Below are 22,114 nucleotides of genomic sequence, written 5' to 3'. Positions count from 1 at the left end.
ATAAAAGTTAGAAAGTACGGGGAAATTGAAACATACGATAATACACCATGATTACCTGCTGATCAACAGTCTTAGCTCGAAGTGGCCGCATCATAAGATGCTGAAGCAAGAGTTGATGCAAAGGCTCAAGAAGCTCAGAAATCTCACTGCCAGTCCGAGTAGCTAAAAGTGCCAAACAAGACTGCACATTCTTTCTAACGATAACAGATGCATTTGGATTGAACAATTCTGAAGCAAGAAACTCAACCACATCTTGAAAACTTTTTCTCCGTGGTTCATTGTTTGCATCATCAACATTATTGACCACCCGAAGAACCTGTGTAAGAACCTGACTTGTCTCTTCCTGCTCTTTGTTAGCATAAATTGGCAACCTTTTGAGAACATATACCAGACCTCGAACAATTCCAACTTGGAAAAGGCACAGAGTCTCAACAGTGACCTTTCCAACTAAAGCACCAAGACCCATAACACCTCCCATTTGTGTTTGCCATGTACTTCCATAGCAACAATGTAGAAGCCGAGGCAAAAGTTGCTCAAAAACTGGGATGCGAACACTTGGAGGTGGAGAGTATACAGGATTCATCGATGGACTAGAAACAATCATAGGAGTACCTGGGCCTCCTCTTGACATCAGCATGTCAGCATGTTTCGAACAAGCAAGGAAAAGGAGTGTTTCAGCAAACACATTTAAAGCACTAAAAGCAGCTTTTGAATGGAGCCTGTTTTCATCAGCTAGCACATCAACTAAAGCATCCAAAAAGATTAAGGGATCCAGCTCTTTCAGGTTAGAAGAACTGCTACTTTTTGACCTGGAACTACTATTTACATTTGATGAAAGCATTGGACCACCTAGAGAAGAAGACGCAGTTGAAGCATTTGTCGATGACTGATCAATATGAAATGTCATTGCAAAATGACGGCAAACGTTGACAACAAAATCATCCTTGGGGTCACACAAATCTGCTTCTGCACTAGCAGCAATAATGGTCATTAACAGAATCTTGAAAACTGACTTCTCAGCCAAAAGTTGGGTCTTCGTTTTTACACCCAAGTCACTCTGCAAGATGATAGCAATTGTCATTTCAAGTAGGATAAGAATTTAATCAATAACATAATGATGGGATTTCCTCATAACTCTCAAGAAATTATTAGAAAAAGAGGATAAACGCAAGAATGATTGAGATACAACTAGTAGTCGTGGCCATATAAAGCTTTCATTAATATAGAATAGAATGGCATAATGTTTTGAATCTAACCTTTGCATCTGTCGTCTCAGACCTGCGCCAAGACAAATCAGCACTAGAAGCTAAAGAAGTTAATAAGTGCTTTGGTGTATACCCTTCATCTGAAACATTGCCTGGCAGATTAAGCTGAGAAGATAAGCAAACACAAAGGAATTTCAAAGCCTGCTTTCTGTAAAAAGAATCCATGCTTGCATCTTTGTGCATAACAGCTGTTACAGCAAGATTTATGCATCGGTCTAATGGAACTAAAAATGGGGTTGAGGGCTCAAATGTAAGAATCACACGAAGCCCATGCTCTGGGTTCTCCTTGCACTCGAGTGATAGAGGCTCTTTGAGAAAACGTCTATTACGACCACCTAATTTGCCTAGGAGTTGCAATGCTTTCCCACCCCAAGGATAGGGTGCAGGCCTCAAATGAGACCATAAAGCTAAAATCACCTCGGACATCACATTAGCCATACTAGGTTCCAGGAAATCAGGATTTAAACTATCTACCCAAAACTCAAGTGTTCTTAAACCTAAGCTTACAAGGTCATCACTTCCTTTGAGACACAATACAAGAGGCTTCATTAGCCGGGGAAGGTAAGGTAACAAGGAGCTTAAGCGTGCAGGCAACGTTAAGCAAAGATCCAACAAAAGGTCCCTCATTTCTTCAGCTGTTGGACCTTCAAGCATTGTCAATAGCATATTTAGGCAAGGTTGCAGCATAGGAATTAAGTCTCGCAATAAGAGCTCAAATTTGCATCCTGCAAGCGCTCTGAACATTGTACGAAGAAGTTGCAGATAGCCAAGAGGCTTCTCAACTTCAGTAGCATTTTTCATGCAAACTTCCATGATTACAGGCACATGAGGCTGCAAAATACGTTCAAAATCTGTAGGTGCTTTTGCAACAGCACCAAATATAAACCTAGAGAGATGCAAAACCAGTTTGGCTCCAGGTGTATCTGGATGCTTCAAAGCATCAAGTTTGCTGCCCACAAGAAAATTAACCAAAACATCTGCAAATGGCTTGTAAACCTTGGGAGTTTGCAAAAGAGTAGAAAATATATGAACCAGTTGATTGTTGGAAATCATGCATTCAAAAAGCTCTGGCATGCACAATGAGAACATGTCCATGAGATCTCGAGGTTCCATAATGGCCAAAATCTGAGAAAATAGCTGAAGCATTTCTCTCTCCTCATCTTTCTCCTTGAAGAGGGCTAAGCAATGTACACCACTTTTTAAAACACCAGAAGCTTTCCACACCTGCCAAAATCAGAGTCAAAAGATATTAATCATGCCAAGAAGCCCACATTAGATTTAATTATCTTAGTATAATACCTCATCTTCTCTTAGTCCTTTGAATGCTTGAGAAGCTGGCAAGTTAGAAGTTGGTGAGACAAGAACTTGTGGGTGTGTTCCATGACTAGAAGATGAAACCTAAATAGTTGAACAGACTGACATGAGATAATAGAATTAAACTTTTTATGAAATAAAAATTTTAGGAAAATGAGAAATAGAAAAGAAAAAAAAAAAAACCTGTGAACGAGGCAAATGAGCATGAGTTATACTCCATATGATTGTCTTCATTCCTGTGAATGAATCCAGCTGAGAATTAGAGGATTTTTTTCTTCTTCATCTTTTCTTTTTTTTTTTTTTGGGGGGGGGGGGGGGAGGGGTTTAGGGGAGAGGGCATTATTAACAACAAACTTGAGAGAAAATATATACTAGTCGAGTAGCATCAAAACCACTAGAATCTTTAGCAAAATAACAATCTAACACTGCATGAAAAATAAAGGAGATAACCTACCCACAACCAAGGTCCTAATTAGATTCTTACAGTCACTGACTTCCTTAGAATGCTCCACAGGTACCTGCAAATTCAGAACTGCCTGCAAGCACCAAACACATCACAATCAAAAGAATCAAAGAAAACTGACAAGGAGCATAGTATAGTAAAGACTAAAAGATCATGGATCAAAAGATCCAAAAGCTTTAACTGGAACATTCAAAAAGTTTTCATTCTTTCTGCTTAATGATAGCTTGTCAGCATTGGCACTAAAAGGTGCAATAAGATTTCAATTTCTAAATAATTTAAAAAAAAAACGTTTCTGACCCAAGAAATCAGGGGAAAATTGGAGAAATTCTCACAAAGTAGAACTTCAAAGCTAGATCCTTGACCAAAGCCATTCTTTTAACATTGAACCAGTTTTAATTTAAGAAAATCATTTATTGGCCAAATACCTGTGTGGTACATGAATCTAGTTTCCCATTCTCATGCATTTTTGTCACTTAAAATTTGACAACATTATTTAAATGAAAAATAACAACTCTTTCTGATGTATTGGGCCTAACCTTCAACTCATGAGTTCCATGGTTGATTAATGAAAAATGACAGAATTTTCTTGCCTGAATTCCTTAACTAAAGCATACCATTTCAAATCAAACAGCAGTCCAAAGCAAGGTTGTTAATATCATATTGGACAATGTTTTGGTTTTTCGCAAAAAATTGATATATGCCGGTACCAGTTGTTTCAACATATTATTTCGGATTTTTTTATTTAGTACAGATATATTTATAAATATACTTGAACTTCTACATATTAATACTACTAACAATATGCAAAATAAATATGCAATATCTTCAAATATCAAATAAATAAGTTTAAAAATATAAGAAGTAATATCATCAATTTATCATGATATTTTTAAATACTTAATCTGATCACATAATATTTAAATGGATATTTTTTATGAATATATTAAGATTAAAACAAAGAGATGAAAAAGAAAATAAACTTGGCTTTAGAAGCCTTAAATCTTAGAGAAAGACCACAATTGTTGTAGGAAAACACTTATTTACAGTTGGTTGTAATCTTATAATTTGTATATTTATATTTGCAGCTCTAGAATTAAGTATTTGTATCCCTAGAATTAAGGACAAAAAATTAGGATAGACAATCGCTCAATTAAAAGATTAGTTTTTAGGAAGATTTAGTTTCCTAGTTTAATCCCTAGTTAGTTGTATATAAACCTAAGGTTCTTACATAATTCTTAATGAGCAATTTTTCTCCATACATTCAGTTTTTCTCTTAGCTTTTCACACAAATTTATCTTTTAGTTCTTCCACACGGTATCAGAGCTGTAGGCTCTTTTTGGGAAGTAAAATTTTCAGCTTTCATTGCTGACTTCTATTTTAGGCCTTCATTACCAACTTCTATTTTAGGCTTTCATTGCCGAACCTTGTTTAGGCCTTCATTGTTGAACCATGTTAAGACCTTTATAGCCATTTTCCATTTTTTAGCCTTCATTGCTAAGAGTTATTTCTAGTTATATGTTAAGACTTGTTTCAGTTTAAAGAAAGATATCACTAACATTCAATTTGAGGAAGTGCCAACTAGAATAATCACTAGAGTACTACAGATGTCTCGAAAACAAGGAGAGTTGGACAGAGGAGATTGAGAAGCTGAGAACCTATTGCAAACCCTTGAAAAGCCTATTGGGGTATGTTCCTTGTGTAAGGTCTCTAATTCAAGTAAAACTTCTAGTTCTCATGGATTAAATATCTCGGTTAAGCCTATTACGAGTTCTTGGGTTATTGACTCAGAAGCCACAGACTATATGACACATTCCTCACAGAAGTTTAGTACATATATCCTGTGTCCTAGTAATAAGAAAATTGTTGTTGCAAATGGTTTACTTACTACAGTGGCAGGATTAGGAGATGTTCAAATTAATCCATCGTTTGTTCTTAAAAATGTTCTTCATATTCATGGATTGTCTACTAATCTTATATCTATAAAAAAGCTTACCAAAGATATGAACTGCAAAATGACTTTTTATCCCTCTTATTATGAATTTCAGGACCAAAGTTTGGGGAAGAGGAATGAACTTGCTAAGGAGAATGACGAACTATACTATCTTGAGACATCAAACAACACAAGTAATATAAAGAATAGTTTACCTTTGTCATTTCTTTCTGAAAAATCTTTCAATAAAGACAAAATCTGGCTTTATCATTTTCGTCTTAGACATCCTTCTTTTCGAACTTTGAGAAACATGTTTCCTCCTTTGTTCAAAGAATTAAACGTCGAAGATTTTCATTGTGATGTTTGTGAACTTGCAAAGCACAGACGTGTGTCTTTTCCAATTAGTAACAAAAGAAGTTCTACTCCCTTTTACTTGATTCATAGTGACATTTGGGGTCCCTCTACAATTCCTAATATTTTTTATGCAAGATGGTTTGTTTCATTCATAAGTGATTGCCCCAGGGTCTCTTGGGTTTTTTTACTTAAATCCAAATCAAATGTGAATAGTGTGTTTTTAAGCTTCTAAAACATGATTCAAAATCAATTTGGAGTGAGAATCAAGAGATTTAAGTCTGATAATGCAAGCAACTATTTCAACCAGAGTCTATCCACCTATTGCCAAAAAGAAAGGGTTATCCTTGAGTCATCTTGTGTTAATACTCCATAGCAAAATGGAGTGGCAGAGAGCAAAAACAGCCACTTACTAGCTACAACCCGAGCCCTCCTTTTTCAAGCAAATGTACCTAAATCTTACTGGGGGGAAGTTATTCCCACTGCCACATACATTATAAATAGGTTACCTTCAAGGGTTTTGGGATTTAAAACTCCTATGGAACTACTCTCACAATTCTATCTCAACCTTAACACCATAAACAACCTCACACCTAGGATATTTGGTTGTACATCATTTGTTCATGTTCACAGTCATAATTGGGGAAAGTTGGATCCAAGAGCAATTAAGTGTATCTTTGTGGGGTATTCATCAACTTAGAAAGGGTATATAAGTGCTATCATTCTCCTACCAAAAAATTTTGTGTCTACAAATGTCACTTTTAAAGAAAGTAAACCATTTTTTACTCAACCTTATCTTCAGGGGGAGACTTTATTCATGGAAAATAAGGATAAAGACTTATTTTTGCTTGATTTGTCCTCTTATTCAACATTTTCACCCATTAATTCTTCTAAGTCCAACCTAAGTCAAACATTGAATTTTCACCCATTGATTCTTTTGAGTCGAAACCTGTTTCTGCTGAGCCCAAGTCAAATACTGAATTTGAGTCTGAACCTATTCCAAACACAAAAGATGTGACAAAGGATAATATTGTTCTTGATTCTATAAAGGAATTACAGGTGTACTCAAGAAGGAAAGTTCCAGATCCTGAACTAGTGCCAATCCAAGAACCTGATCCTAACTCTGGAAATGAGGTAACTACAATTTTTTACTCTGTTTCTCAAAATGAGCATGAATCTCCTAAAACAATAACTAGTGATTATGATCTGCCTATTGCCATTAGGAAAGGAACTAGATAATGTACCAAGCATCCACTATACCCAATCTCTAATTTTGTGTCATTTGAAAAATTCTCACCATCCCACAAAAATTTTCTTGTGAGCCTAAACACTATTTCTGTTCAAACTACATTATTCGAGGCATTACCCAGTGAGAAATGGAGGCAAGCCATGAAAATAGAAATGGAGGCCTTAGAGAAAAATAAAACATGGGAATTGGTAGAGTTGCCTAAAGGAAAAAATCCAGTGGGGTGTAAATGGATTTTCACTATAAAATACAAGGCGGATGGTACTATTGAAAGGTATAAAGCTAGGTTAGCGGCTAAGGGCTACACTCAAACCTATGGAGTGGATTATCAAAAAACCTTTGCTCCAGTTGCCAAGATGAATACAATTAGGATTTTGTTATCATTGGCTGCAAATTACAATTGGCAAATTCAACAATTTGATGTAAAGAATGCTTTTCTACATGGTGATTTGGAAGAAGCAATATATATGAAGGTTCCACCGGGATTTGGAGGTCATCTAGAAGCAAACAAAGTATGCAAGCTGAAAAAAGCTTTATATGGCCTTAAACAATCTCCTATGGCTTGGTTCGGGATATTTGCCAAAGTGATGTTGGCAATGGGATATAAACAGAGTCAAGGAGATCACATATTGTTTATTAGCACTCTGATTCAGGGAGAGTCACAGTTCTATTAGTGTATGTTGATGATATAATTGTAACTGGAGATTATGGAAAAGAAAAAGAATCTCTAAAACAATATTTGGCTAGAGAATTTGAGACAAAAGTGCTAGGGAGATTGAAGTACTTCCTAGGAATTGAAGTAGCTCACTCACGGCATAGTATTTTCATCTCACAACAGAAATATGTGATGGATCTTCTGAAGGAAACTGGGAAGCTCGCATGTAAACCTGCAAATACCCCTATACATCCTAATCATAAAATTGGAAAAGCTAATGAAGATGCTACTGTAGATAGAGAGATGTACCAAAAATTAGTTGGAAGACTCATTTATCTCTCACATACTAGACTTGATATAACATATGCTATGAGTGTGGTAAGTCAATTTATGCACAGTCCTAAAGAAGTGCACCTATATGCTGTCTACTGTATATTGCACTATTTGAAGGCCAATCCTGAAAGAGGTATCTTATTTAAAAGAAATTCGAGGCTAGTTCTGGAAGCATATGCAAATGTTGAATATGCAGGTTCAGTAACTGATAGAAGATCCACCTCAGGCTACTGCACTTTCTTAGGTGGCAATCTTGTGACTTGGAGGAGTAAAAAACAAAATGTGGTGGCAAGATCAAGTGCTGAAGCAGAGTTCAGAGCAATGGCTCAAGGAATTTGTGAACTACTGTGGTTAAAAATTATCCTGGAAGACTTGAAGATCAAGTAGGATGGACCAATGAGACTCTACTGTGATAACAAGTCAGCAATAAGCATTGCACACAATCATGTGCAACATGACAAAACAAAACACATCGAAGTAGACCGGCATCTCATAAAGAAGAAACTAGACAGTAGGTTGATTTGTACATCTTATGTATCAACCAAGGGTCAACTTGCAAATGTGTTGACTAAAGGTCTCAACAGTGCAACATTTCAAGAAATTATTTTCAAGCTGGGAATGGAAAACACCTATTCACCAGCTTGAGGGGGAGTGTGGGAAAACACTTATTTATAGCTGGTTATAATCTTGTAATCTGTATATTTATATTTATATCTCTAGAATTAAGTATTTGTATCCCTAGAATTAAGGACAAAAAATTAGGATAGACAATTGCTCAATTATAGGATCAATTTTTAGGAAGATTTAGTTTCCTAGTTTAATCCCTAATTAGTTGCATATAAACCTAAGGTTCTTGTATAATTTTTAATGAGCAATTTTTCTCCATACATTCAGTTTTTCTCTTAGTTTTTCACACAGATTTATTTTTTAGTTTTTCCACAGTTGCTTTTTTTTAAAGAGATTGAAATAAAAAAGAGTTGCTCTAAAAAATAGAGACATGCAGCTCAAGTTTAAACTTTTAAAGGTTTTATCTTGCTCTTTAATTTTTATTAGGTTAAAAATAGTTTAAAAAAAAAAAAGATCACAAAATAGCCAATCATATTTCACAGCCACATACTGACTAAAATGGTTAATCCACCGAAACAAGCAAAAACCAACGAAAACAACGGTACCAAGTCTGGTACAAAAAGCCACCCTTAAGTGTACACTTTTTGGTATAACTAGAGTGTACCAGTCATACCAGCCCATACAGTCGGTATCGAAACAAGATTAACAACCTTGGTCCAGAGGCAAACATCCAAAAAAAAAATTAACAGTGAGAAATAAATAAACAAATTGCAATACAAACCATTAATTTATCAATTCATAATAAAAGGAAGTCTAACATTCTTATCAGATGAAGGATGAGAGCAAACGCTACATTCATACCAAGACATATACTGGATTATCAACAAAACAAGGCATACATGGGAGGTCAAGTAAAGTCTCAGCACTTGAATAATAGACTATAGCAAATAAAAATCTTAAAAAGAATTTAGAAGTATTGGGAAAAAACCTGCACAGGGAGCTCAAGCTTTGACCTCAACGTAGGGCGATCTTTTCCCTCTTCACCCTCCTCCATCAACTATCAATAAATAATGAAGTACATTAATATCGCAATTAATCATGAGAGGAAAAAAGATCAGATGAAAAGCCAAAAAGAAGTACATCCCATGAAGTAATCAGAAACAGTCCTCTAAGAAACCAAAAAATGGAAATTTAGAAAAAGCCAAATGGTCAATCAATCAGGATTCATAAATGCAAGTCAAACAAAGAAATAATATCTACCATAATAAGATGAGAGATAGATACATAGAGGCCATTATTCAAATGAATAAACAAACATATAGTGATTGATCTTATTTTCATGAAATGTGAAAACTATAATATTATCCTCTTTCCTTGTGAACTATTCTTATACAAAGGGATTAAAAAGAGAATTCATTTGACCAAATAAAGTCAGAAAGTAAAGGCCAAAACTATATAGAAATATAAGTTAATAGCTCACAAAAATGTCATAGCCTATCAACTAAAACTGAGTTCTTTTGCCAACTTCCCAAAGCTTCCTGGGCACAAGAAAAGAAAAAAAAAAAAAAAAGACACATTTTACAGCTGAGTCAAACACGCTATTCCTTTAGGATGGTCTACGGCATAGAAAATTCAAATTTCAAACCTCCTCTTTGGAGAAAAGATCTGGCCACCACTAGCTTATGCATAAGCACATAATATGCCACACTTGTAAAACCGCAATGAGAAATCAGAACCAAGAGAAAATGTTACACAATTAAAAACATGTGCAAGCAACATTTTACAGGCAGCTAATACAGGCCAGTCAACCAAAAAATAAGAAATTTAATTTCTTGGACGTCATGGCAAAGCCAATAAAAGTGGTTAATTGCAGAAGACCAATTTTCTAGATTAAAGCTAGGTCCTATATTAAAATTTGGCAATCATAATTACCTGGGGAATGGTGTGCTTGAAAGTACTAAATTTTCCAACAAAAGCATCCAAAATACGCCCCTGAAGAAAAGTGAAGATGCAAGAGAAAATCTCATCAAATGAGTAATTCAAGCTAAGCTAACAGAAATTACAGCAAACCTCATACCAATAAAACCCGTGCTTCATCCATTAATGACTGGTCGACCGCTTTCTCAAAAATAGGTTCCACCTAAATTTCAAAATGGAAATTCATGACATAAGAGTCAACAGCAAAACATGAAATGAATCCATTACTATACATATAAGATGCAAAGATATCATAGAAGTAATAGAAAAGGCACCAGATTTAACATCAGCCGAGCACAAGTCGTATGAATGCCTAATGACAATGAAGCATCATGCATATTACTTGAGAACAAGTAAATAATCCGTGACAACTGCAGCAAGAATATAAAGTTTATCAGCATCAGAACAAAAGGCCCACTTGACTCAGCACAATCGTTAAACCTATAACAAGAGCAATGGGAGAGAGAGGCAGTCAGATAAAACCCTGATCTGAGAACAACACCTGCAACAAGGAAAGGTCGCCCCTGACATGATGAACTATCTCTGCGAGGAGACTATATGCCAATGGCCTCAAAGTCTCAAAGCATGCACGCCCAGTTCCAACTAGAACCCTGAAGTAAAACAGAAGGAAGTGAAAGAAATCAAATGGAAGGATCAGCAATAATTTTCTCTTTTACATTTGAATATCAGATTCATGGACAAAATCAAAAACAAAGATCAATAATGAGTTTCTTCAACATTTGAATCAGATTCATAGGAAGAAAGCAGACACATAGGTCAAAGCATATAAAATTTTTAGCTAGGCAAATTTATAAATTGATAATTAATGCAGTGGAACAACCAAACCCACCTGCCTAGTTGGACCAGTATACATTTTTAAAGACAAAAGAAATACTAAATAATACAAGATACCTTCTAGCAACTGATATTTCTAGCCAAAGCATCCTAGCAGACAGAAGAATTATCTGTCAAAGTTTGGAAATACTAGGGGGTGAAAGTTCACCATCATGCCTACATAGAGAATGTATCATAAATTGTTCTAAAACATAAACAGAAAATTCACGGTTTAAGGAAGTTATTAAATGGTCCAATAGGGTTCAAAATAATGACACTGAAGGGAATAATGTAAAGAGTCCTCTCAGATTTTTGGGACTAAGAGACTAAATTTGTTACTGCAATGAGTTTATCCTTCAAGTATACTAGAGCTCTGACAAAAACAAATCCTTCTTTTAGTCTTCAAGCTTTGCTGCAAATGATAGTTGACAGCTACTAAAAATTGTATCATGTTAGTACAACGTGCCCAATCATCCAAGGGTTTCAGGAACTGACATCAGAACTGGGCAGTTCTTTGAAATTAACACTTTTGTTTGCCACTGATTTACCATGTGTTGCTTAAGACATGCTTGAGCTTCCACCAATATGACAGCAAAAGTGATATTGAGGTTGATCTTCTTAAGTTTTTTCTTTTACTCTTGGAAATTTAATTGCTTCTCATTACAGCATCATGCCGAACACATAGAGAAACAGGACTATTATTTACCTGATCTCTCTTTAACAACAAAAAGTTTGACAATATAAGATCTTTATCATGGTTTAATGATTTGTCCTGATGTAACAACATAGATAAAGGGGGAAAGAGAACCTTTACCTCTCTTCCAATAGCGTGTCAATCAAAGGAAACAAACCCCTCTTGAAATCTGTGCCCAAAACATGTTTTAAGGCTACCAACAGCTCCTGCATCCAGCATAATCATGCATTAAAATTTAAAACCAGAAGAACCAAACCCAAAAAGAAGAAAAGAAACTCAGACACAACTCGCCTTTCTAATGGATACAGAGTCAGAACATGTAACAAGCAAATTCACAATGCTTTTACATATGCTTTCTTCATGTGGCCTGATACAATCAGCAAAGCTCTTCAAGAGGTAAGTTAAAAAGGAAACTGTCTGCAATAAAGGTGAAAGAAAATCAGGAAACAAATAGAGTGCATTCAAAGACAAAGAAAGGAATTAATATAACTAAAATTGCAGGGTTCACTTTTATCTCAAATGAAAGGATTTGAATATAAAAACAAACATGATATATTTGGGAGGATGTGCACAAGAAAAGTGTTCAAACATGTTTCTGGCCTCATTTCTTTTATAAAATGAATAATACTTCTTGGCCTTTAGCACAGAGAGCTCCAAGGATCAGTCCTTTAAAGAATACTGGAAAGCTACAGCCTTTTTACATCCTAAAACAAAATTGAGGCCATGACAATTTCAGTTTTCAATTTTATTATCTTCAAAAAACTGATCTCATTCAAGGAAAAGTTCAAACAAGTGCACTTTTCTAAACAGCAAAATGAAAATAAGATTTTCACAAATACTTCAAAAACAGATCATATACAATCTTTGACATGAAAAGTCTCAAACAACCCAATCACACTCTTCTATATCTAGAGCATTGCCTTGAACTAGTTTTATACTACAAATTATTTTACTAAGTAGCAAAACAACAATTGAAAGACTAGAGAGCGTGAAATAAGAATCACACACCTTAACCTGTGCACCTTTTAACTCAATGAATTGAGTCTTCAAATGGGGAGGAACCCTCTCAGGTCCCAGAACAGAAATTGCAGCAACCATCAAAGGTAACAAGTGAGGAATATTAGTTTGTACAAGACGACCATACAATTGAAACAGAAACATAACTACAAGTGGACTCTCTGTAACTATCTTGAATGACCGCGTACTTGGATTCAACTGCCCGTTCCCAACATATCCACTTGAAGTAATCCCTTGATCTGAAACTGAAGAAGTATCCATAGGCTTCACATCTAATTCCATTCCAACCACAGCATTATCAAAGAAATGGCTAACTGTCAACCTAAAATTCTGGTAAATCTTGCAAACAAAATCTAAAAACGGTTGAACCTCATTTTCTAAAGTAGGTCTAAAATTCCTAAGAAGATCGAAGATAATTCGAATACAAATTAAGCCATTTTCTTCATTATCAGTGGTTAGCACTTGCATAGCTACTTTTAACAGGTCTTGTACAAAAGGTCGAAGGACTTCACTATGAGGAAGTCTATTGAGAATTTCCACCACAATGTTCCTCAGTTTGTGCTCAGGATTGTCAGCCAACTGGGGCTTTGTGATATGTAACAGGACGACCGAGAAGGCTCGGAAGTAGCATTTGAGGAAATTTAAATACTCAGCAGTGTGAGCTATCTCGAGACTGTCTCTAACCTCCATTGCCATTTGCAACCTTGTCTGAATTGCTGTTTAAAAAAACACACACACACAAAATTACAGGAAATAAATTATGTTCTCAAGGTTTTCATTCATTTTCTCGGGAAAGAAACAGAGCAGGAAAATGAAAAGAGTGAGAGAGAGAGAGAGAGTACGGAGGTCAGGTTCAACGAGATGGCGAGAGTGTTGCTCGAAATTCTGAATAGGACTCATGGTTGGAAGCAAAACCCTAGCCTTTTCGAGTTTTAGCTCTCTAGGGTTTTTCCATAAAACTTTCACTCTTCTTCCTTCTTTCTTCTTTCTTCACAATTGAAAATTGAAAAGCTCTCAGTTGAGGCTGAATTGCATCTTGGCACGATCTTCAATTTATGGGGTTTTTGGATAAAATTCGAAATTAGGGTTTTGGAATTGAAAATGATTTCAGCACCAATAGAGAAGATCGCAGTTCCGATTCGCAATATTACCGGTTAAGCTTCCTCTCTTTCTTCTTTGTTTTTTCTTTTTCTCTTTTTTTCTTTTTTTCTTTTTCGTTTCCTCAGGGCCCTCGAGGACACGGCATAAAACGTAGTGGGTGGATTGTAAATTAGGGGATTTATAGACCCAATTTTCTTGACCTTGCCGCGGGTCCATTTTCTTGGGTCACAACCTAATGGACAGCATGCTGGGCTTCAATATTTGGACCTTCCCCAATTTCCTTTCACCCCATGTCCCAAACCAAAAGGGTTCTTAAAGTTTCACTTTTTGTCCCAAAAACATTTAACCAGATTTCTTACCTTTGACCCAATTGTATTGGGCTACTGCAATTGTGATCCAAACTCGGTTTCATACTTCTTTGCCCGGTCCACAATTTTTCATATTCTACGACAGTACCTTGTAACCAACTCCTCTCATGGAGGTAGTTTGTCACGAAAATTATGGTCCACTAACGACTAAAGGAGCCTTATCAGGGGTGGATAGAGATATGAATGACTCGTCGTGTCCTCGTTTGAATTTGATTTAATCATTGTCATATTAAATTTGAACATTTTAATATTTGATTTAATAAATTCGAATGTTTAATTGAGTTTTTTATTTTAATAGCTTTTTTATTATTTTATTTATATATATATATATATGTAAATATGTATATATAAATGAATTTAAATTTAAATACAAATAATTAAATTTAAAGTCAAGTATGAAAATTATATTTATTTTTTTATTCAATAAATAATTTTAATCAAATAAATTTAAATAATTTAATTTTTATGTCTGATCAAATTTTAATTTATAAATTAAAACTTGATCAAACTAATTTTTTCGAACTCAAATTTTTAGTTGTATTGATTCAGTTGGGGTCGATCACATGTCTAGCTACGCCAAGAAGGCAAGTCCTAGTCAAGACAAGGGGCCAGGGGGAGTGCTTTCAGGTTCACACATTAGAACTTACGAACAAAAAAAGGGATCCAAATGGCAACCACCTCTTGTCAACTTCAATTAACAGAATTCCAGTGAAGTGGACGCGAAGAAACTAACCCCAACAATGATAATATCTTTTATTAGCTTCCTCTAAGTTAAGCTAATTATATCAAACTCCATTACTAACTAACTTTCTTTATCTTTCGCTTTCATCTCTCTCTTGTTGTAATTACTTGGTATTAAAAGGAGATCTTTGTCACCACCTCATAATTCATTCATTCACGTCCCATGTTCTATCCATCTATCTCTGGTTCACTGGAGTTGCAACAGCCTTCGGCCATGGAGAGGGAGGAAGGAGGCGTCATTGTCATTGGAAGGGCGGAGATTGATACCCGACCACCCTTTCGGTCTGTTAAGGAGGCAGTCATGTTATTTGGAGAAAAAGTTCTGGTTGGAGAAATTTATGGCAACAAGCTCAAAGAGGTTTGTCTCTTTGTCTATACTTGAATTTATATATTTCTGCTAAGGTTGCTGATCAAATTTTACTCATGGGAGAAACAAATGAAACAGTTCATGCACTTTAATTAAATATGGAACCATAGTTTATCTCATGCAAAATAGTAGTATCATAAAGCAAGTAGTTTAGAGATGATCAGTGGTTTTTATGTCAATGAGTTTAGCATATTTGATTCATACAATCACTTTTAAAATACGGCATCTGGTAGGTCTGGGCTCAAATATATCGGGTAGTAGGGAGTTGGAGGGCTTATTTATAATTATGCCTAGTCTTGAATATGAATGTAAGACGTTTTAATTACTATTACCTATACATAGTTGCTGGTAATAACGCGAAAAATGTTGGATTTTCTCTGTTAGATGAAAGCTGAAGCTGGAGAAAGAGGGCAGAGTCGATCAAAGATTTCAGCCCTAACAGCTGAGCTAGAAGAAACAAAGCAAAGCCTGCAAAAGGCCAAAGAGGAAGGCAACTTGATGTCATATCGAATAAAAACACTGAGGGAAGAGCTTGAACAAACCAAAAAGGAGCTACAACAGGTCATGGCAGCAAGAGAGTTCCAGAAGCAGCGGTTTGATCCTGATATAGAAGACTTTAAGTTTATGCAAAACGCAGCCAAAATAGGCACCATGACACGAGATGAAGAGCCAGAGGAGTTTCAAAAGAAGAGATACGTGAAATTTGCTAGCCCTCCTTCATTAGCTCAAGTTATTGTCAACAGAGAAGAAAAGCTGGAAAGACCAACCTCGGCTAAGAAAGTTAGAAGGAAGCCATTAATCCCCATAATTGGATGGCTATTTTCCAAGAAGAAGGGAAATAAAGAAGATGATCAGTACTAAGAGCAAATGAGTTCCGAGGCATTATTAGTTAGGCATGCAATATTTTTCTTTGTCATGGTTTAGAGAAGGGTATTAATTTTGTTGGAGTAGCCACCAAAATGGCTGGAGCTTGTGTAATAATTATAGATCATGCACCGAACATTTGGTTTTGGAGCATGATTATTGAATTGGCTACAGTGCTCAAAGAAAAATTTTCGAATTCTCTCTTTTCAAATGCAAAAATTTGAGAAAGTTATTGCAATAGTAAAATGAAAAACTAAAGGGAATGATGTGATGGATATCAGAAATGGTGATGCATTCATATTAGCAGACAAAAATCAATCCAACAAGTCCCTTCAATGTTTACAAATCTTGCAAACAAAAACGGACAGTCATCGGACAGAAAATTCAATTCAAAGCATGGTGGAGAAGGATTCACTAGCTCCATATTGATGTGAAACAGATAATTGTGCAAACTAGAAGAACATATTTTCATGTCTTATTCCAAAAGGGTAAAAACAAGGATTCTTTGATGACCGGCAAGTCGGCTGAATTGAATTTAATGTACTTGTGGTTGAGCCATAAACGATTGCATTAAAATTATGTAGCCGATTCACATGTAGCCATGTGAGCCTTATGAGAATACCAGTCAAGACAAAAAAAAAAGTTTGCTAACATGCTTTGCTAATCTACTTTTAACACATTAATTACAAGCAAAACCGAAACTCTAGGGGTCATGGTTTAAGTCCTGGGACCATTTCCAATTCCTGTGTTTTTAATATACTAAAGCAACTTTTCAAAAGGAAATTATTATCCTGACCCTGTTTTCTGGATTATTATGTCTTGGTATGCACATGATGAAGTCGTTATGATTGTTCCTTCAGATTATAAATATAGAAGAGAACTGAAAACAACTTAATTTTTAAAACTTGTTTTTATAAACAATTGTTGTGCATGATTTTTAAAACTGATTCCCAGCTTTTTCCAGCAAAATTTCTGACACTATGATTAAGGATTAAGGTTTTCAGGCCCCATAGCAAAAACTCAATGATGCTTCCCTTTTCAACCATTATAGCCATTGGAAGTTAATTAACAACATGCATATAAAAATTGTCTGGTGGTGGATTAGATTCTTGTATATAGGCAGGCCCTCTATTATCAAAGGCAAACGACCTGAGAATATGGAGAAAAAAACCAGAGGTAGCCCCAAGTAAATGAAGAGCAGTATTCTTTGCATGCCAAGGCTCAAAGGAAACAACAAAATCAAACGTTTATCACCAATGACCCTGTTAGAACGCTTCCGAGAAGCAGTTTTTCGCCTGATAATGCTGTCAGCTCTCACGACCAAGGCCTCACATCAGCACACTAGCTCATCCACCAGCCCACAAAAATATAACCGGCAGGCTGACGCTCACCATAGCGAAGCTGTGGCAGATTGCATCGAAGTCATCAAGAAAACGGCGACCAGAGAGGAGAACCGGGACTCCAGTGTTAATAGTTCAAATATGGAAGCTACTAGTGAAGTGGTCATGCCGGTTCCAGTTATGTGATATAGACATTTTCATGATTTAAATGTGAGTTTGTTTTATATAGAACTTCTGGTTTTAGTTTGAAGATTTGGGTAAATGTATAATATGAGGTGTGAGATGTAGATTTGTAAATTGTGTATGAAATTTAAGGGAGTTGTAGAAATTTATTTTTGGCCTTTTATGAGTTTGTATTTACAGGAAATTTCCATATCTGTTTTTCTATTGATGGTTTGAATTTATTGATGTATCAAAACCAGAGATCAAAGTCCCACCTCGAGAAATCATTAGATTTGTTAGATCAATGTCCCTGAAACATATTAGAGAGTTAATACATACATATTGGATATCACGTGAGTCTAAAAGTTTAAGTTATTAAGTTCTTGGGTATTCTATATATATACAGGACATCTCATTAAAATTTTTTAGTAATGTAAGATTCTTTACTCAGTGAACCATTCTAAAAATCTCTCACGTTCACTTGTGAGTTATCATCAAATCCCACCTCTGCTCTCCTATGCAAGTAAATCCTATCTAACACCTTATTTAAGCCAAGCAACCTCACATCTTGGACCTTTGGCCCAACATTCAACCTTACCTCTCTGTGGGTTCAACCTTGTCTCTCTATGAGTTTAAATTATCTCAATGCCTCTCAAGTTTGGACTGAATCATAATACACAACCTTATTGTTTAGGTTGTCTCAGTGCCTCTCAAACTTACAATCAATCACAACCTGGACTCAATCTAAGTACTCCACTATAGGTTGACTCACAGTCTGGACTCAATCTAAGTCCAACCTCGACTCCTTTATATGAGTAAGTCTTATCAACACCTCATTTGGGTTGGGTAACTTTACCTTAGAATCAATATTGCACTTCATCACAAGTTGACTCAGTACATCTTAGTGCACCTTAGGCCTAACACTCAATCTTGCACTCCATCATAGGTTGACTCATAGCCTGGACTCAATCTTACACTTTATCACAAGCAAACTCAGTACATCACTCACTTGAGTGTTTCGTTTTCGCATATTATCATATACTAGCTGCAATCCAAGTCGAACCTTTTTACTCTGAAACTGATATTCAAGTATATGGAGTTGATAGACACGATCAATATTTGATTTGCCATAGATTGATATGCTAATAATTTTCCCCCAGCAACACCACTAGGACTCAAACTCGTAACATTGGCTCTGATATCAAATATTAGAGATAAGCCACATTTGGAACCTATGGGAGCACACTAAAGAGTTCATATATACATATTGGATACTATTTGAGCTCAAAAACTTACTGTTTAAGTTGTCTCAGTGCCTCTCAAGCTTGCAATCAATCATAGCCTGGATTTAATCTTGTATTCCATCATAGTCACAACTTGGACTCAATCTAAATACTCCATAGTTGACTCATAACTTGGATTCAATCTAAGTCCCACATCAAATTTTTCGTACGAATAAATCCTATTAACATCTCTTTTAGGCTAGGTAACTTTATCTTGAACTCAATCTTACACTCATCACAGGTTGACTCAGTACATGGCAATGCACCTTAAGCCCAACATTCAATCTTGCACTTCATCATAGGTTAACTCACAGCCTGGACTCAATCTTATATTCTATCACAGGTTAACTCAGTACATTATCCATTTAGGTGTTTTGCATATTATCATACACTCGTTACAATCCAAGTTGAACATTTTTACTTTGATATCGGCATTTGAGCACATGGAGTTGATGAACACGATCAATTTTCGGTTTGTCATAGGTTAATCTACCAATAATCTCCCTCTAGCAACACTATTGGGACTCGAACTCGTAATCTTAACTCTGATACTAATTGTTGGGGAGATAAGCAATATTTGGAGCTCATGAAAGAGTATTAAAAAGTTCATATATACAAGTCGGATACTACTTAGAGCCTAAAAGCTTAAACTATTAGGTTCTCTATATATATATAAGGTATCTCATTTAGATTTTTTACTGATGTAGGATTCTTTACTTACATGTGAACTTTATTCTAACAATCTTCCTTATTTACTTATGAGTTCTCATCAAGTCTCACCTCGACTCCCTCGTGCGAGTAAATCCTATCAATACCTTTTTTGAGCTAGGCAACCTCACATCTTTAGTGCGTTTTTAGGCTCAATCACAACACTCAATATTGCCACTTAAGTTGTCTCAATACCTTTCAAGCTTGCACTCTAAGTTGACTTAATACATCACCTACTTGGGTGTTTTGTTTCTGCACACTCGCTGCATCTAAATCGAACCTTTTTACTAGAAGCAAAATCACTGCATCTAAATCGAATCTTTTTACTTTGATATTGGCATTTGAGCATATGGAGTTGATAGACATGACCAACCTCCGATCTGCCAATAATCCCTCTGCTAACAATATCACTGAGACTCGAATTTATAACCTTGACTTTGGTACCGGTTGTTGGAGAGATAAGTCACACTTGAAGCCACAAAAGCACACCAGAAAGCTCATACATATATGTTGGATATCACTTGACCCAAAAACTTTAAGTTATCATGTTTTTAGGTCTTTTATATAAATATAGAACGTCTTATTAAAATTTTTTAATAATATAATTTTCTTTATTCACATGAGAACCGTCCAAATAATCTCTGGACATAAAGTTATTTAGTTTCCTCTTCATGTGCCTAAGTGACGCTCGAATTGGGCAAACTTAACTATTGTGAGCACAAATTGCTTATTTTGTGGATTTAGTCCTGAATCCAGAGATCATCTATTTTTCTCATGTCCTTTATCTCATCACGTTTGGGCTGCTCTTTTGCAAATCTCTAATATCCATCATGTTGTTGGTGATTGCAACTCTGAACTCTGAAGTCTGAACTTCAATGGGCAATTTGTTCTCTCAAAGGCAAGTCTTTGAAATCTACCATTCTCAGACTTGCTTGGACAGCTTATATCTATTTTATTTGGAAGGAAAAAAACAAAGAAAATTTGGCCGATCCCCTGCAGTGTTGATTCTTGATTCTGTTGTTGCTTGTATCAAGGAGGCAGTTCAACTAAGGATTTGTAACTCTTCTCTGCGAGTCATATCCTCAAGGAACTATATTTCTTTTTTTCTTGGGGACTTAATAGTTTAGTGTTTTTTAAGTTTGTAATGTCTTAGTTTTAACAAGTTTACTGTAGCAGACATTGTCTGCTTCTTTTCATGTACAAAATGCATTTATCCAAAAAAAAAAAAAAGAAAAAGGCCCGCAGATGTTGGATTCTCCTTTGTTTCCTTCCTTTTCTGTCAGGTTCATACTTCATACTTTATTTTAACAGGAGATAAGTCAACAACTGCATTGCATGATAAACACAAAGGTCCAGTTGGTTGTGTTGGAGTAGTTACATTTAATCATGACAGCTATACAAGTTCCAAGAAAATCAGCTTCATGTCTGGAAAAATATATATCTTTTTCTTTGTTTGCTAGAAGCAATTAAGAACATCTTATTATCATTTTTTTTGGAATAAAATATGAATTTCATTCATTGAAATGGTTACAATCGTCATGTAATTGTTGCAATATCATAGGAGGGACCTCCTTAACCCAGAATTCATCAGCATCAACTTGTAATCCATATTTTGCTAGCTCATGGGCTACCTTCGTTCTGGCTTCCTCAACAATTGTTCCAACAGGAGACAAGTCAGGTTCTGATGACTTGAGTTTCTTCATGATCCAAAGAGCATCACCTTCGAGTACTATGCTGCTGAAGCCCATTTCATGTACAAAATCCAATGCCTTGACTGCTGCTACTGCTTCCACTGTAAAAGGATATGTTGCTTCTGTTATTTTAATGGCTGCTGCCCCAAGTGCATTTCCTTTAGATTCCCTCACGATAATACCTGCACCTTCAGAAAAATTTTTCAATTTGCTTTTTTTTTTTTTACAATGGCTTGTTTAGGGCAGCGATCTGAAAAGAAGAGAAAGCATCATTGGAACTCACCGAAGAAATCCTTCAAATCATGGAAATCGGCATGGTTTTTAAAGATTATCTAAATTCCACCTCCTAATTTATTCTTTATTTCAATTATGTCATAAATTACAATTGTTAGCTGAAAAAAATGATTTTTTTTCTTCAATTATTTTTCACAGAACATATTATTTAGTAACTGCTAGTGAAGATGAACCTATCCGCCTTCATGATGTTTCCAGTGCCACTTAAGCAATAATGTGATGGTTTTCCTTGCTTTATTAATTTGAAAATCAATGTTCTTTGTTTAATTTAATTAATTTTTTCAGATGTTTGAAAACAATTAATAGCAAAAAGTATGGGGTTGATCTAAGTTTGCTTTACTTCGCATCCTACTCTTCAGAGAATGGTTGGGATGGTATGTTATCACTGCAACTATCTGAATGTGTTTTTGTTGGTGTTATTTTAGTTTTTGTATTGATTGGTGGAGTTCCAATGTTTCATTGTTTTAGAGTTGTTCCGGCTTCTGTCATTGCATAATGACAAGTACTTGTGCTAATTTAAAGGTCACCAATGACAGGTTTGCTTGTTGA

General features: G+C 35.5%; 3 protein-coding genes across 6 annotated transcripts in view; 2 read left to right on the top strand and 1 right to left on the bottom strand.

The window, feature by feature from the left end:
* Positions 1-13,899, bottom strand: part of LOC111300098 (uncharacterized) — a 31,276-nt gene extending 17,377 nt beyond the window's left edge. For 3 of the 4 annotated variants that reach the window (XM_089748014.1, XM_089748015.1, XM_022895724.2), the window contains exons 1-14: positions 13,489-13,868; positions 12,638-13,362; positions 11,921-12,046; positions 11,750-11,835; positions 10,604-10,712; positions 10,377-10,472; positions 10,202-10,264; positions 10,057-10,116; positions 9,113-9,181; positions 3,034-3,115; positions 2,763-2,815; positions 2,565-2,663; positions 1,257-2,489; positions 56-1,057 (exon numbers count right to left, since the gene is read on the bottom strand). In XM_089748014.1, the coding sequence (XP_089604140.1) occupies positions 56-1,057; positions 1,257-2,489; positions 2,565-2,663; positions 2,763-2,815; positions 3,034-3,115; positions 9,113-9,181; positions 10,057-10,116; positions 10,202-10,264; positions 10,377-10,472; positions 10,604-10,712; positions 11,750-11,835; positions 11,921-12,046; positions 12,638-13,362; positions 13,489-13,546 (3,861 nt within the window). In that variant the 5' untranslated portion in view covers positions 13,547-13,868. Of the gene's footprint in view, positions 1-55; positions 1,058-1,256; positions 2,490-2,564; positions 2,664-2,762; positions 2,816-3,033; positions 3,116-9,112; positions 9,182-10,056; positions 10,117-10,201; positions 10,265-10,376; positions 10,473-10,603; positions 10,713-11,749; positions 11,836-11,920; positions 12,047-12,637; positions 13,363-13,488 lie in introns of all 4 variants that reach the window. The other variant, XM_022895722.2, reaches the window with a different exon arrangement.
* Positions 13,900-14,767: 868 nt separating this feature from the next.
* On the top strand, positions 14,768-16,312 carry LOC111301087 (WEB family protein At3g51220-like). Its single transcript, XM_022896585.2, has 2 exons — positions 14,768-15,214; positions 15,608-16,312. Exons 1-2 carry the CDS (start codon positions 15,020-15,022, stop codon positions 16,082-16,084), a joined length of 672 nt encoding a protein of 223 aa, XP_022752320.1. The 5' UTR covers positions 14,768-15,019; the 3' UTR covers positions 16,085-16,312.
* Positions 16,313-17,173: 861 nt separating this feature from the next.
* Positions 17,174-17,759, top strand: LOC149513896 (uncharacterized). Its single transcript, XM_089746876.1, has one exon. It carries the CDS (start codon positions 17,278-17,280, stop codon positions 17,611-17,613), a length of 336 nt encoding a protein of 111 aa, XP_089603002.1. The 5' UTR covers positions 17,174-17,277; the 3' UTR covers positions 17,614-17,759.
* Positions 17,760-22,114: the final 4,355 nt, after the last annotated feature.

Source organism: Durio zibethinus, chromosome 18, assembly GCF_047325235.1.
Source record: "Durio zibethinus cultivar Kanyao isolate XHJ-2024 chromosome 18, ASM4732523v1, whole genome shotgun sequence".
In the NCBI taxonomy this organism is placed as follows: Eukaryota; Viridiplantae; Streptophyta; class Magnoliopsida; order Malvales; family Malvaceae; genus Durio; species Durio zibethinus.
Note: the sequence above shows the minus strand (reverse complement) of the source record. Positions and strands in the feature narration are given on the sequence as shown.